General features: G+C 41.1%; 2 protein-coding genes across 7 annotated transcripts in view; one reads left to right on the top strand and one right to left on the bottom strand.

Annotated features, from left to right (window-relative positions):
* CUBN (cubilin) overlaps positions 1–14,197 on the bottom strand; it is a 282,579-nt gene that overhangs the window by 125,575 nt on the left and 142,807 nt on the right. For all 6 annotated transcript variants that reach the window (XM_061126294.1, XM_061126293.1, XM_061126296.1 and 3 more), the window contains one exon: positions 13,361–13,530. In XM_061126294.1, coding sequence (XP_060982277.1) covers positions 13,361–13,530 — 170 coding nt within the window. The remainder of the gene's footprint in view (positions 1–13,360; positions 13,531–14,197) is intronic.
* On the top strand, positions 2,956–3,675 carry LOC133045243 (uncharacterized protein C1orf21-like; the record flags this gene model as incomplete). The annotated part of the gene is made up of 1 exon (XM_061127543.1): positions 2,956–3,675. A coding segment is annotated over one exon (420 nt), but the record flags the coding sequence as incomplete, so codon positions are not given.

A 14,197-nucleotide genomic window follows, 5' to 3' on the forward strand; every position in this document is an offset into this window, starting at 1 on the left:
ATTTACATCAAGTTTTAAAACATGCAGATCAATACTACATACTGTATGTGGAAACCACATACCATGAAAAAGTACCAAAATAGCCATGGGAATCATAAACCAATTTCTCATAAATGGTTTCCTCTGGGCCAGGGGCAGGGACTGGAATGAGTGTGGTTTACCCATGGGGCCTCACTATGTCTTCAGTAATTCATTTCTTTGGGGGAAAAAAAAGAAAGAACTTGAAGCGAACATGGTGAAATATTGACATTTAGCAAGTAGGATGTTTTTGTTCATGCTATACTTTACATGCATTGTGTAGTCTTTAAGTACAAAATACTTAAAATATTTTGTAATAATGTTTTCAGGAAGGAAGAGAGAATCTATATAAAGGAAATTGCAGGAAATGTAGACTAAGATATACATACAAAGATGCTCTTCCAAGTATTATTATAATAAGCAAAAAATAGAAGTTATCTAAGTGGTCAGTAATAAGCCAGTGCTTAACTCAATTCTAGGGTGTCCATGTAACTGATTAAAGGGCCAAAGAAACTGTTTCTAAGAAGAAATATATTAAATAAACTAAGTGAAAAAGACAGGATACAAAATGATGTGCAGTATTCTCTTAATTCCCTTTGTGTATGTGGGTATAGGGGCGTGCATGTTTGCATGTGTGTGTTTCTGTAGGAAATGAGCCAATATATTAATTGTCTCTGTTTTGCAGTATTATAGATGGTGTCCATTTCTTATTTTTTCTTTTCTGTATTTTAGAAATTTGGTATGAGGAACATGTAAAATTTTAAATAATGTATATATTTTAAAAGTTTATGTGTTTAGCCAGGCAGACATATTAAGTGATCCCAACACAGAGACATGAAAATATGCTCTTCATATAACTGAACTGCAATATCAAAGCCAGATGGACATTAATGCCATTTAATCTAGCCTTTTGCTGCCTGACAGGACTCTATCAAGGATATGGTTTTTGTTTTAAGATCTCCAAGACATCTGTTAGCTGGCCAGTATCTACAACTGTAGTCCAGACCTCAATCCAAGCTCTAGGCTCAGACATCCGACTACATTCCAGACAACACGGCTGGTATGTCCCATCAACCATGGAAATCACTGTCTCAAACTGAAGTCCTCGCCCCTCCCCCTAACTCCTCCTGCCCCTTCACTTCCTGCCTTAGCCCCTCCACGGAATGAGCCTTACGTTCCGTCAGTTCTGCCTCTGCTGTGTCTCCTGGACCCCTTCCCTCCCCACCCCCCACCAAGTGTCTTGTTGTGGGACTTCACCCCCTCTTGCCTGGGTCACTACAGCAGCCTGAAACGCCCCCTGCCTGAATTTGTGTCCCCCTTTAATTCGGTCTCCAGCCAACCACTACCGTTCAATGTGCTTTCTGAAATGTAAAACCCGATGCAAAAGGAAGGAAGAGTATCCCCGTCCATTTTAAGATCATACTGAGTAGGGACTTCTCTGGTGGTCCTCGGGTTAAGAATGCACTTTCCAATGCAGAGGGCGTGGGTTTGATCCCTGGTCGGGGAGCTAAGATCCCAGATACCTTGTGGCCAAGAAATCATAAAACAGAAGCAATACTGTAACAAATTCAAAAAAGACCTTAAAAGTGGTCCACATCAAAAATCTTTTTTAAAAAAACAAAGTGTACTGAATAAAGACGAGCATCACAGGCGCTGCCTTACTGAGAACCAAGGACAGAGCCTGATCCAAATGCAACGTGTAAAAATGCAGCCCACAGCCCCCCTCCTCCAGGATCAGAACCCTGGTAATGGAGTGAGTTGTGGTCCCCTTACTGAAACACTCAGCGCTCACAGCGTCACAGCGCACACATGAGGAAGGGGAAAATGAACATTAGCTTCCTCAGAAATGTTTGCATTTTCATTTCTATAAACTTGAAAAGTACTCTCAGAATGTTTGTGAGTAGGAGATGGGAATGTATTTCTACTGCATCTATCTTCTTCTTTTATTAAGTTTCATCTTCCTCAGGGAGAAAATAAACCCACTCTATGTGTGGGTTAAAATTAGCATAAACTGGAGCAAGAGGAAACTATTTTCATTCAAAAGCAAAACACACAGTATGTTTTACATTCCCCAAAGTATGCCAATGCCATCTTAACTTCAGAGTTAAGCTTTCCATGCAAACAAATTGTGAATGTATATGAATATGCTTTTATTTTCATTTACTGCACTACTGTTTTCTCCTTCTCAACTCATTTGTGAATCTTTTGGACAGTATGAGAATAACCCACTTATGAAGTGAAAACATTCACTGAGATGATTCACTGAAGAGTGCAAAAATTTTATAATATATATTTTAAGATTTTTTTTTTAAATACTTTAAGATAAAATGAGTCTGCTCATAAACTAATCAAGATAGTTACTGATGAACTGAGGATTGTGGATCCAGGTCTGTGTATCTAAAGTTCATAATTTTCAAAAATGTTAGTTAAAGGGACTTTCCTGATGGTCCAGTGGTTGGGAATCCACATGCCAATGCAGGGGACAGGTTCGATCCATGGTTCAGAGGATCCCACATACAGCGGAGCAACTAAGCCTGTGCACTACAAGTGCTGAGCACATGTGCCTAGAGCTTGTGCTCCACAACAAGAGAAGACACCACAATGAGAAATCCACATACAGCAGTAAAGAGCAGTCCCCGCTTGCTGCAACTACAGAAAGCTGGCATGCAGCAAGGAAGACCCAGCACAGCCAGGAAATATATATATATATATTTTAAAAAAAGATAAATTAAGAGGAGGGAGGAAGAAAACCTGTGAGGAGGACCAGGGTGGGGGGCAGGAGGCTTGCCACCTTCAGCTCCACTGCGAGCGCCCGAGGTGCATCCATCTTAACCAACTCAGCAAGAAGATGGATTTTCCCTGTGTCTAAAGAAAAAAAAAAAAATGTCCCCATGTCTGTAGAGATGATTTGCAGTTCAGCCCGGCTGAAGCTGACTGAATGAGACTACGGGCTGTGCCTCCGCCAAGCATGTTGCCACTGTTCAAAATGAAGAGGAAGCCCAGAAAGGGAAGAACTACCAGAACGGAGATGTGTTTGGTGATGAGTATAGGATCAAACCAGTGGAAGGGGTCAAATACGTGAAAAATGGGGCAGAAGAGGAGCAGAAAATAGCAGCCAGGAACCAAGAAAACTTGGAAAAAAGTGCCAGTTCAAATGTAAGACTTAAAACCAATAAAGAGATTCCAGGATTAGTTCATCAACCCAGAGCAAACATGCACATCTCTGAAAGCCAACAAGAATTCTTCAGAATGCTGGATGAAAAAATTGAAAACGGTGGAGATTACTGTTCGGAAGAAGAAGATATCACACAGCACCAATCCTACCACTCAAACCAGGAGCTACTACTGTGTAAATAGGTTACACCCCAGTTGAAATCTTTGCAAAGGTTGGTTCTCTTCAGTGAACAGCACTATAGCAAAAGAAGATCATTCCATATGGTATGCCCCATTAAATTACAGTGTTTCTTAATGAACTTGCAAAGAAATATTACTAAAAACAAACAAAAACTGTTATCTAACTTTCTTTGTTGCTGCTAGTTAAAACTTGTTGCAACTTTTCACTTCTCTCAGTGTCCAGGTCTGCAGCAAAATTCTGCAATTTCACCTTAAAGATACTGTTGGTTTTACAGATGCTCTCCAACCTGTTTTCTAAAAGATGAGGTAGTGGTGAACTCAGATATCCAACTCCTGTTCTAGCCTGGTTCTGCTTCTAAGACAAGCACCTCCTTTCCCCCCCTCCCTCCTCCCCGCCTCCCCCAGCAGTCCAGAGCCTTGCTTCTCACTGGCATTGTTGCGCTTTGGAGATGGGATGGTTGCTATGGCAAGCCTAGTTTCTCTGCTAAGAAGAAGTAGAGACGCTATTATCAATTCAAAGCATGTCGTGACATGACTCCTGGAAGTGACATAGGAGCGAGCAGCAGGTTTCATTACCTGGGTCTCTTAATCAAAGATCAAGCTTGCAACATCAGTTTTGCTCAGAAGCAGACGGAAGTGTGATCACAATCATTTTGAATCCCTCTTGCCCACTTTTTTTTCTAAGAAAATAAACATTTTACTGTTTTTATGTTAAAAAAAAAAAGATAAATTAAGATCTTTAACATAGCATGAGTAGTAACAAATGTAGAAATAGTAGTAACAGAAAAATCAGAAGCAATAGCTAACACTTATCTGTAACAGACACTGTGATTAATGCTTTAGGTATATTTTTTTTAATTCTTTCTTACAATTCCATTTTGCTGTTGGTAGAACTGAGGCTCAGAAGACATAAGTAACTTGTTCACAGTCACATGCTGGGTAGTATGGAGCCACTACACAAACCCCATCTGCCTGACATTTGATCAACTATCATTAAACCAGCCAAAAAGATAAAAATCAAGTTTTACTCATTGACGACAGAATACTGAGAGAACATGATTCTAAGAAGCTAAAGTGATATGTCCATAGTCTCCTTAAAAAAAAATCCTGGGAAAGAGTTGAACTCGAGTCTCTTTTCTCTGGACCTACAAGCATGCATTCTTAAAGGCATTTCAGAAGGTCTCATTCGAGGCCTGGGTGGAGTGGTTGGCAGCTGGCATGCATTCCACCCGCTGCACACGAGCGGGATTCCCAGCATGGCCCACTGAACAACCTGGAACAAAGGGCACAGGGGCCAGGCTGTTGCAGTTCAGCTGCTAAGCTGTGTGTCCGACTCTTTGTGACCCCGTGGACTGCGGCACACGAGATTTATCTGGCCTTCACTATCTCCTGGAGTTTGCTCAAATTCATGTCCATTGAGTCGGTGATGCTATTTCATCACTAAACCTAACGTCAAAATCCCTGACTCCTAACTCCTGGCTCCAGTCTTGGATCCAGATATCCATCCACTCCTGCCCTTTTTCTAGTATAACACAGACTCCCTGGATCAGCAAGGCTTCTTTCCTCAATTCGACCAGGCTTTCAACCTGGTCTTTAGCCTTTACTTTAATTCATTCTAGCAACACATGTCTACTGCTCGGATTACTTTGAAGCTTATCGGGGTCAAAATGTGTGGCAGAGGCTAAGATCTAAGGGTACAGAAGACATCATTCTCATCAGGGCGCAAGGTCAGTGTGGAGGATGAGAGTCCGTGAAATGTATCCACATGTGCCATACATACAGAAGGAGCTAATACGGCTGCAAATGGAATCCCCATTAGGGAATGGGAACTGTTCCAAGACCGAGGAAATATTAAGTGATGGGGAGGGGAATCTGCCAGGAAATTATCCAAGCTGTTAAAGCCATAAATGTAGGTAAGGAAGGAAATGGAAATATTACTCATTATAGCAGCTTTTCTTGCAGGTGGGGACGGGCAGGAAGCATCAGTTTCCTCTGTCAGTGATATTTTCCAGCTATGCGCCTCTGAAATGAAATCGCAAATTCACAGCGCACATCTGGTGTCAGGTCTCTCTCACTCCTGAGTCTTTGTTCTACATGGTGGCACTCCGGCGTTACAGTTTACAGGAGACAATAAACTCTGCTAATTTGCAGTGGTTGCAAGCAGGGACTCAGAGATGACTGGAAATGTTGGTAGGAAAAGAAACCCAAGAAGCTCATTTTATCCTTACGAATAAACAAGACTTTAAAGAGATTCTGAGATAAAACGCAAATATAACAAAGCACAAAACAAAGCTTGGGTCCACAGACTGAGGACACTGGCTCCAATTCAGTTATTTTTTTTTTTCCCCTCTTGGGGATGTAAAGTGCCGGCACAGTTTTGGTAACTCATTTGGCACCGGGAGGCAAGATGGCTAAATGGGTTACCAAAAGCAAACCACAAAATAAAATGTTTAACAGAGATTATCAGAGATCATCCTTAATCATTATCAGATTCTATCCTCAAATGGAAAGTCAGCTTTCTATGGTGAGAAGTGAAGGAGAAAGGGAAGATACAAGAGGGAGAGGATGGGAAAGAGATTGATTTCTGTCATGGATTTATTTTTAAAATAAATGTTTACAGAAGGACTGTTTAAGAATTGTTTCTTTGAAGTACTGACTTCTCTTATCCCTGTGTCTTTTTGCTCAGTTTCAGAAATGATGGATGTTTTCAAAGGAAACACATCATAGGTAGGGTCTTAAAAAATAAAAACAAAGATACTGTGTTTCACATTCGCCCAGCCTGAGCCTCAATGTTAAGTACTGTGAACAAAAACAGAACACTGTGGCTTTGGGGTGGGGTTTGGAGGTGGGGCGCTCTGGTATTCGCTAGTTCAAATCCAACATTTTGCTTTCTTTCTCCTAGAGTAGCTTCAGAAAGCAAAGGGTGACTCAACATGTCCCGCGTTTTTTTGGTCCTCGGTCCTGTATCCCTAGCGGATATTTTCTCCGGATGAGAGGCTGGATCAGGACTGTGGGCTGCTCACTTTCGTCTGCTCCCCACTGGTTCTCACAAGGCGGACATTCCATTGTGCTGAGCAAAGAGGATGCTGGAATCAGAGGCCGGAGTCTCTGGGGCCAGCCGTCCTGCTCTGGCTGCTCTCTTTCCCCTCTGATCTCACACCGGGCTACAGCTGCATTTCTCCGAGATCAATAAGAGCTCGAGGAGCTACATGAGTTTAAGGCTCCGGAGAGAGCCTCTAATTAAGCAATTAAGCTGTTGGTCGGAGATCACTTTAATCCTCGGCCTTCGTGAAAGGAAACCTAATGGGCGGTGTTCATGCTGACCTACAGAGTTCTGCTCAGCAGGTGGGTCCTGCTGTCGCCTGAGCAAGAAATGTTCACATGTGTCATAGAGGGAAGCCAGAGGTTAAGGACTCCAGCCACTCAAAGGGACTGAGCAGAAAGTGCACTTTATCACCAGATTAGTTGAAACCTGAATGTAAACTGAGCTTTCTGATGAGTTTCCCCATGGTGCCATCACCATTTCAATAGCAGTCAAAAAACCCAGTTTCTCTCTTGTTTTCATTAGAGCAGCATGAAATTCTAGAAGACATGCTTCTGCAATGTTATCTAAGTTCTCATGTGGCTCAAAAGATTGAGATTGAATATCAATCATTGTGCCAGGAGGTGAATTTCACTCAACACGCTCCCAAATGTGCCGTCTTCAATTTTCCACTGAGGCGCTGATCTTGTAAGAGCAGAGATGACAACAGTTCCCGTATTCCTGTGTTCAGCCATGCATCTATTAGTCATTCATGCATCACACAGATTGATCCTCTGGCAAACAAAGACTGCCGCTGCGGGTTCCGTGAAATGGGGTGGAGGCTGTGTATTACTGTTCTGTTGTTTCATTTCATTGGTTTCTTCTATGTGCTGAAAATTGTGCCTCTAGTTCCCTGCAGCCAGAGTGAGGGCTTCGGGGCTCCCTTGGGTTTACACTGCGTCCACTGGGGACCTCTGGAGACGAGACCTCCCTCAAGAAGGGCTCTCTCCTGAACAACAAGTGTGAAGAGGACCCCTCCACCACTGCTGACGGACTTGTGCCCCAGAGGATGAACAGAAGCCTAGTACTGTGGAGTCAGACTGTGACCTCCAGGATGAACCCACTACTGACATCACCTGCCCCTCCGTGTCTGTTTCTCCAACTCCTCCCATATTCTCCTCTTCAAACACAACTCAGAACAGGATTCTCTCCCCAGGGTCTCCTCTTTCTGCTGGTTCCCCAGGCACTTGATTTTATAAATGAGCAAACTAGCATCCCCAGGCCATGGAGAGTTAGTGGTGGTGCTGAGCCTGGAAATGACTTCCTGGTAGTGTCTCAGACACAGTGGACACCAAAGACCAAACGGATGGATGGAACTCAGACCACCTGACTTCAAAGGAAACCCACTTTGCAATTCATGGTTGAGATCCTAACATTTTTCCCAAAATTAATAAATGAAGTATGGGTTCATCTGAAAAAGTTCTGAATGGTTCCAAAGCAACCCTGGTTTTATCTTCTCCTCCTGTTTTTTCAGTTGTGCTTTATCCTGTGGCTCAGTCTTCTGTAGATAGACTGCAATTGTTACATTTTACCAAAATACTTACACTTACTTAGGCTTGCTTGCATTGCAGTGTTGGTTCTGATATTAATTTCTACCTGGTCTTGATCCTGACTTATTTGCACCAAAATTTTCTTATTTTTCAAATAAGCAGATGACAGTAAATTATCTCTAACCTCTCCTCTTTTAATCTTAACATTCTATGTATTTAATAAACACAAGGACTGTTAAAAAGGATATTTCTACTTCTGACAATCCAAATTGTTAAAGGAGGTTTAAAACCCTGATGGCTGGCCCCATTCAAGCATAATTTACTTTGGTATTGAATAATACACTTGAGCTCTATTAAAAATCCATGAACACAAACATTATCTGGCAACATCATTGGCAGTTGAATATTTTTCTCTCTGCTAATGACTCTAAGTAGCAGAACCAAGAAATTAACTTGACATATCCACAATGAATGACTAGCTTTGTATGAACTTAGACTACAGAGATATTATGTAAGATACTGGACTTTTAGGGACATTTCACATCCAGTGTCCATCTAGCTATAAAGAGCGATGGCTGGTGCCTCAATGCCTGCCTTCATGAACCCCTGGACAGCTCAGTAATACTTGAAGCCAAGCTTCCAGACTTTCCAGTACATTGCCTGCCTGGTTCCAAACCTCTTACTCCCATAATTGGGTCCACTTGACAACCCTACCCAGCAGAACTCTACCCCAACTTATCTGAATAGTCCTTTTTCACATTTCTTTATCTTTTTGTAAAGTATTACTCACTCAGTTGTGTCCAACTGTTTGTGACCCCATGAACTAGCCAGCCAGGCTCCTCTGTCCTTGGATTTTTCCAGGCAAGAATACTGGGGTGGGTTGCCATCCCCTTCTCCAGAGGATCTTCCCAACCCAGTGATTGAACCCCGGTCTCTTGCATTGAAGGCAGATTCTTTACCATATGAGCCACCAGGGAAGCCCTCTTTTTGTAGAAGTGAATTACAAATTGTATAAACAAAAATGACTTAGCTTGTATATGATTTATGCAATTTTAAATATAAACAAATTTGCCAATCTGAAAAGAAACCTTACAGTTGGCCATGGGTTCAAATTTCTCGTTCTGAAAATGTGAAATTTACAGAACCAATCAGGTCCTTCCTAAGGTCTCTGCCCTGGTAACTGACTTCATCAGTTCCTCCATTTACCTCTTATACTCAGCCACTCTTTTGTGACCAGCACCCTGCAGTCCAGGTATGCTTAAGCTCCTTCACAACTAAAAATAATAATAACAACTTTCCCTGGATCCTGCCTCCCATAGGCTATTACCCTTTATCCTTCTCTATCATTCATGTTCGCAGTTCTGGAAAAAAGCTAAGAAGCTCCTGTATCTCTAAACCCACTGTGATCTGGAGTTTTCCATCACCACCTATACCAGTCCTGCTCCTTATGAGGTCATCAAAGACTGAATCCAGTGGCTTCCTCTCAGTCTCATCCTGGCTGACCTCTGCTGGACTCAGTCCCTTTGCCCACCCACTCTTAAAGACTGACTTCACTTTTGGTTCCTATGCTAACCCTCTCTTTTGCTTCTCCTCCCAGCTTCTTGGGTAACTCAGTATCCTTGTCTTGTTTCCCCCATTGTCGTTTAGTAGCTAAGTCACGTCTGACACTTTTGTGACATTATGGACTGCAGCCCTCCAGGCTCCTCTCTCCATGAATTTTCCAGGCAAGAATACTGGAGTGGGTTGCCATTTCCTTCTCCAGGGGATCATCTCAACCCAGGGATCAAACTCACGTCTCCTGTGTCTCCTGCATTACAGGCAGGTTCTTTACCTCTGAGCCACAGGGAAACCCATCTTCCTCCTAAATGGTGGTCTAGGGCCAAGGGTTTACTTGATCCCTTTCTCTTTACAAATACTCCTCTATAGGATTCCATCTACTTCTGTGTTAGTGCCAGCTCCTGGGCTCTAGAGCACAGGCTCAATAGTTGTTATGCACAGGCTTAGTTGCTCTGCGGTATGTGGGATCTTCCCAGACCAGGGATCAAACCCATGTCTCCTGCATTGGCAGGTGGATTCTTCACCAGTGAGCCCCCGGGGAAGCACTGGAGGGAGGGCTTGCTGTGGGACACGCAGATGACCTATATGATCTTAAATATCCCAACAACGAACCTGACACAGTTACTCCTACTGCCCCCATGGCAGAGTTAAGGAAATTGAAACTGAAAGACTAGCTTTCTCCCGGATGTCACAGCTAGAAGTGGCAAAATCCAGGCTCAGCACCAGGGCCACCCCACTGCAGAGCTGGGTTCTTAACCACGGCGCTACGGTGTCCCACACTGCCGGTGCAGTTCACTTTTTACATCCAAATATGACTCAAGGGCTTATCAGCATCTGCTTCTGATACTCCATCCCCCTACTGGCTGGGAAACCCCCAACTACTTCACACAGAATGCCCTGATCCTGACAACCTGTGTGGACTATTACATTTTGTATTTTAGCATATCTGCCAGACTGGACTCCTCCCAGCACCAGTACGAGGATTTATTTTCTTATCTTCAGGCGTAAAGACCAGATCATATTTGATGTTTTACTTCCTCATTTCTGTTTCCTCTAACTACAGTTTATGAAGTCAAGCCCAGCTGCGCACTGAGATACAGCCATGGTTACTAGAAAACCCAGTCTGTGTATCTATATATTATGTAATAAATAGGTGGAAAATCCTACTCACGGCCATGGGAGGGGAAACGGTGCCGCCGTGCTGGGTGTGCCTTTGATCTAGGCTATGTTTTGTTTACTACACTTGCTTATTGAATTCTATGCATTATGGACTTTACCAGAGAGAAGAAGCTGCACCTAGAACCATATAGACTGCAGGAGGGAGAAAGTGATGGAGAAATACCCACCAGAGGCACAACTGTAAGGTAGACAAGATGTCTCTGGTCCATTCAAACTTCTCTTGAAGGCACCTCTACTGTTTCAATGCATTGTTTCACCTTCATATTTAATGGTTATTTTAAGAGAGTATAGAGTTCCTGATTGGTAGTTATCTTATTGCTTCAAATTTAAGATACCATCTCTTTTTCCCTTTCAATCATCACTGCTGAAAAGTCAGCATTCACTCTGCCACTGATGAAAAGATACTTTGTTCCCCTACTCACCAATTCCCCTGGCTGATTGGAACTTTTTTCTTGATCTTTTAGATTAAAATCTTTAAGTTTTTTTAGATAAGTATGTCTTTCTATTTATTTTGCTTGGCTGTTTGGGTTCCTTGGGATTCTTGGTTTTACAAACATGTCTTTCATTAGTTTTAGAAAAGCCTTAGTCATTAGTTCTTCAAATATTGCTACTACTCTATTTATAAATGTATGTAAATGTATGTTATATATTTTATATGTATCTGATATATATCTTAACCTCTGTTCTGTATTTTTCATCCTTTTGCTTATATATATATATTTTTTCTGGATAGATTCTTCTGATATCACTTTTTCTCTCTTCATCTCTAATTTGTCTAACATAAACAAAAAAAAAACCAAAATCCTTCCACTGAGATCTTAATTTCAGGCTTTGCATTTATCCACTTTTTAAATTTTCAGTATTTTTCAATTTGCAATGTTACTTTTTATGATTTGCAGTCTTTGTCAGAAGTTTTAAGTTTGACTTTTATCTCCATAATCTTAGTAACCATAGTTGCTTAGTAAGCTGTGTGCCTGATAATTTTAGCACCTGGCATGTCAGTGTGTTTATTTCCATTGTCTGTTATTCATGTTGTATCTCACTATGGTCCATCATCCCTCATGTATATGAATATCTTTGATAATCTGCTTGCTGTTGCATATGAAAATTATTAGGGTCATTATTAAATGAGGTCTGGAATGATTTTTATCTCCCTTTGAAGAAGAGTTTAAATTGCTTTGGTCAGATGTCCAAGGCCTGGATGCATTAGTGAGGCAAGGTTGCTCTCATTCTATGGCTTCAGATTTGGGGGCCACTCAGGTGACTGGAAGCTGGGATGTGATCTTTGTGAAGGCTGTTTTACTTCCATTCTACCTACGATTCAGGATGTTTTATCAGTACTCCTATCCCATTCAGATCCTGGACACAAGCTTTGTTCCCCTTTGACCTTAAAAGTTCTCAGAAATGCTGCTAACTCCTTCTGGATCAGCAAATGCCCACAGGCAAAAGCAGTCTCAAATACCAGGCTCATATCTCTATCAGATACTAACTCAGAAACTTCACACTACCTTGTGAGTTCCTTATTGCATTAGGAAAACGCTGAAAAACATCATTCAAATTTTTAAAATTGTCCTTGTCAGGAGAGTTACCATTATGGAAAGTGGATGCCCTACACCTTAAGTTCCTATAAAGCTTTGCCAATTTAGACTCTGAAGACTCATGTTAAAAGGTTAATACACAGCCATAAATCAGCTGAACTTTTAAGTAGATTAATGATTTAATCTTGTAAAATAATTCTCGAAACCATTCCAGTAGACTGGACTACTTTGAAAGTTATGAAACAACTTTTGAATTTTCCTGAGTTAAATTTGAAAGCTAGCAAGTTGGAATTTGTATAAGAAACTGCCAGGAAACTAAAACAGAAAGCTCCATTAGCCAAGAGGATCTGGTTTATATTTGAATGAGATTTCTCTAAATACAAATAAAAGATGGAAAATCTTTTGTAAAAAAAAAAAAAAGCTTCAAAATACAACCTAATTCACTCTCACATTAGGTGTTAGTTTCAGGTGAAAATGTATTAAAGTTGTTGACAGTGATGGAAAGTTTTTGAACCAACTAACAGCCATAGCTCTTCTCCTCTACTCTATCTCACCATCTAGTCTGTTCCTGAACTGATTTGTTCAAGCAGCAGATCAAGATATCCTGATCTCAAGAAAAGTGACACCTTGGGAGAACCCTCAGAGAGTTAATAATAATTGACTGAAAGTGGCTCTGATAAATTCACTATCATAATCCACTACACTTTCCTAATCTTTCTTGCAGCCAATTCTGGCCTATTATCCATAAGGGGGCTTCTGTAAAAATTTTGCTTCCTTGACCGAAAAAAAAAAAAATACAAGATGGAAACAACTAACACTATTCCTTCTCTTCTTCTTCAGATTTGAACTCAGGGTATTTGGAACTGCTGCAGCCACTTTTGGACCAAGAAGTAACAAACACAAAATGAAAAGCCAATTCACTAAGAATGGTAGAGCTGAGACTGGGTTAAACAAACCTCCTGGTTTGTGTTTAGGTAAGAAATAAATGTGCTTGTATTTTAAGTTGCTAATAGTTGAGTTTCCCGTGATTTGACATTGAAAACATCCACAGCCAACTCATCCACTAAACATGCTCTGTTTTGACATGGCAATGTTTTGACACAGGTTTGACCGAGACAATGCTTGAGATTTGTGTCACTTACCAAAATACAAGAGTCCTGAGGTTCAAGGTCAAAGTCAGTGAAGTTCAAGAGAACACGGTGATGTTTTTCCACTTGAATGACCCAAGTACAGTCAGTGTTGCTCCTATAAGGACTGGGGTAATTTGGAGAATGAATTTCTCCACTGGGAGCCTGAAAAATGCCACCACAACCTGTGAATGAAAGACCCAATACAATGGTAAGAGGAATCTCTGATGCACAAAACTACACCATTATCTGGGAGCAGAGAAGAAAGTGCCACTTTGTTTGACCATCATTTTAATGTAGTCTTTGTCTGAAGAGCTAAATACTCACCATTAATTTATGCATTCCAACAAAACAAAGAAGGATGTCTAAGACTTCAATACTTTAAATACTGATGCCACACATTATTTTGAAAGTATTGAAAAATAATGCAAATAAAATCAAATCTTCACAAAGCCATGAAATGCCTCTTCATTGTTCTCTAAAAGTATAACATACTTTAAGAATAACACATCTGGTTCTAAGAATTTTGATAATTCAGTAGTGTGAAGTATGAGTGTTAGTCATTCAGTCATATCCGACTCTTTGTGACCCCATGGACTGTAGCCCTCTAGGCTCCTCAGTCCATGGAATTCTCCAGACAAGAACACTAGAGTGGGTAGCCATTCCCTTCTCAGGGGATCTCCCTGACCTAGAGATTGAAGCGGGTCTCCTGCATTATAAGCAGATTCTTTACCATCTGAGCTACCAGGTAATGTAGTATATTGTATATATATATATATATATACATTGTGTATATATATATATATTTTGCTTGCTTGATTGAAAAAAAAACTACAAGATGGAAATAACTAT

Source organism: Dama dama, chromosome 23 (assembly GCF_033118175.1).
Source record: "Dama dama isolate Ldn47 chromosome 23, ASM3311817v1, whole genome shotgun sequence".
In the NCBI taxonomy this organism is placed as follows: Eukaryota; Metazoa; Chordata; class Mammalia; order Artiodactyla; family Cervidae; genus Dama; species Dama dama.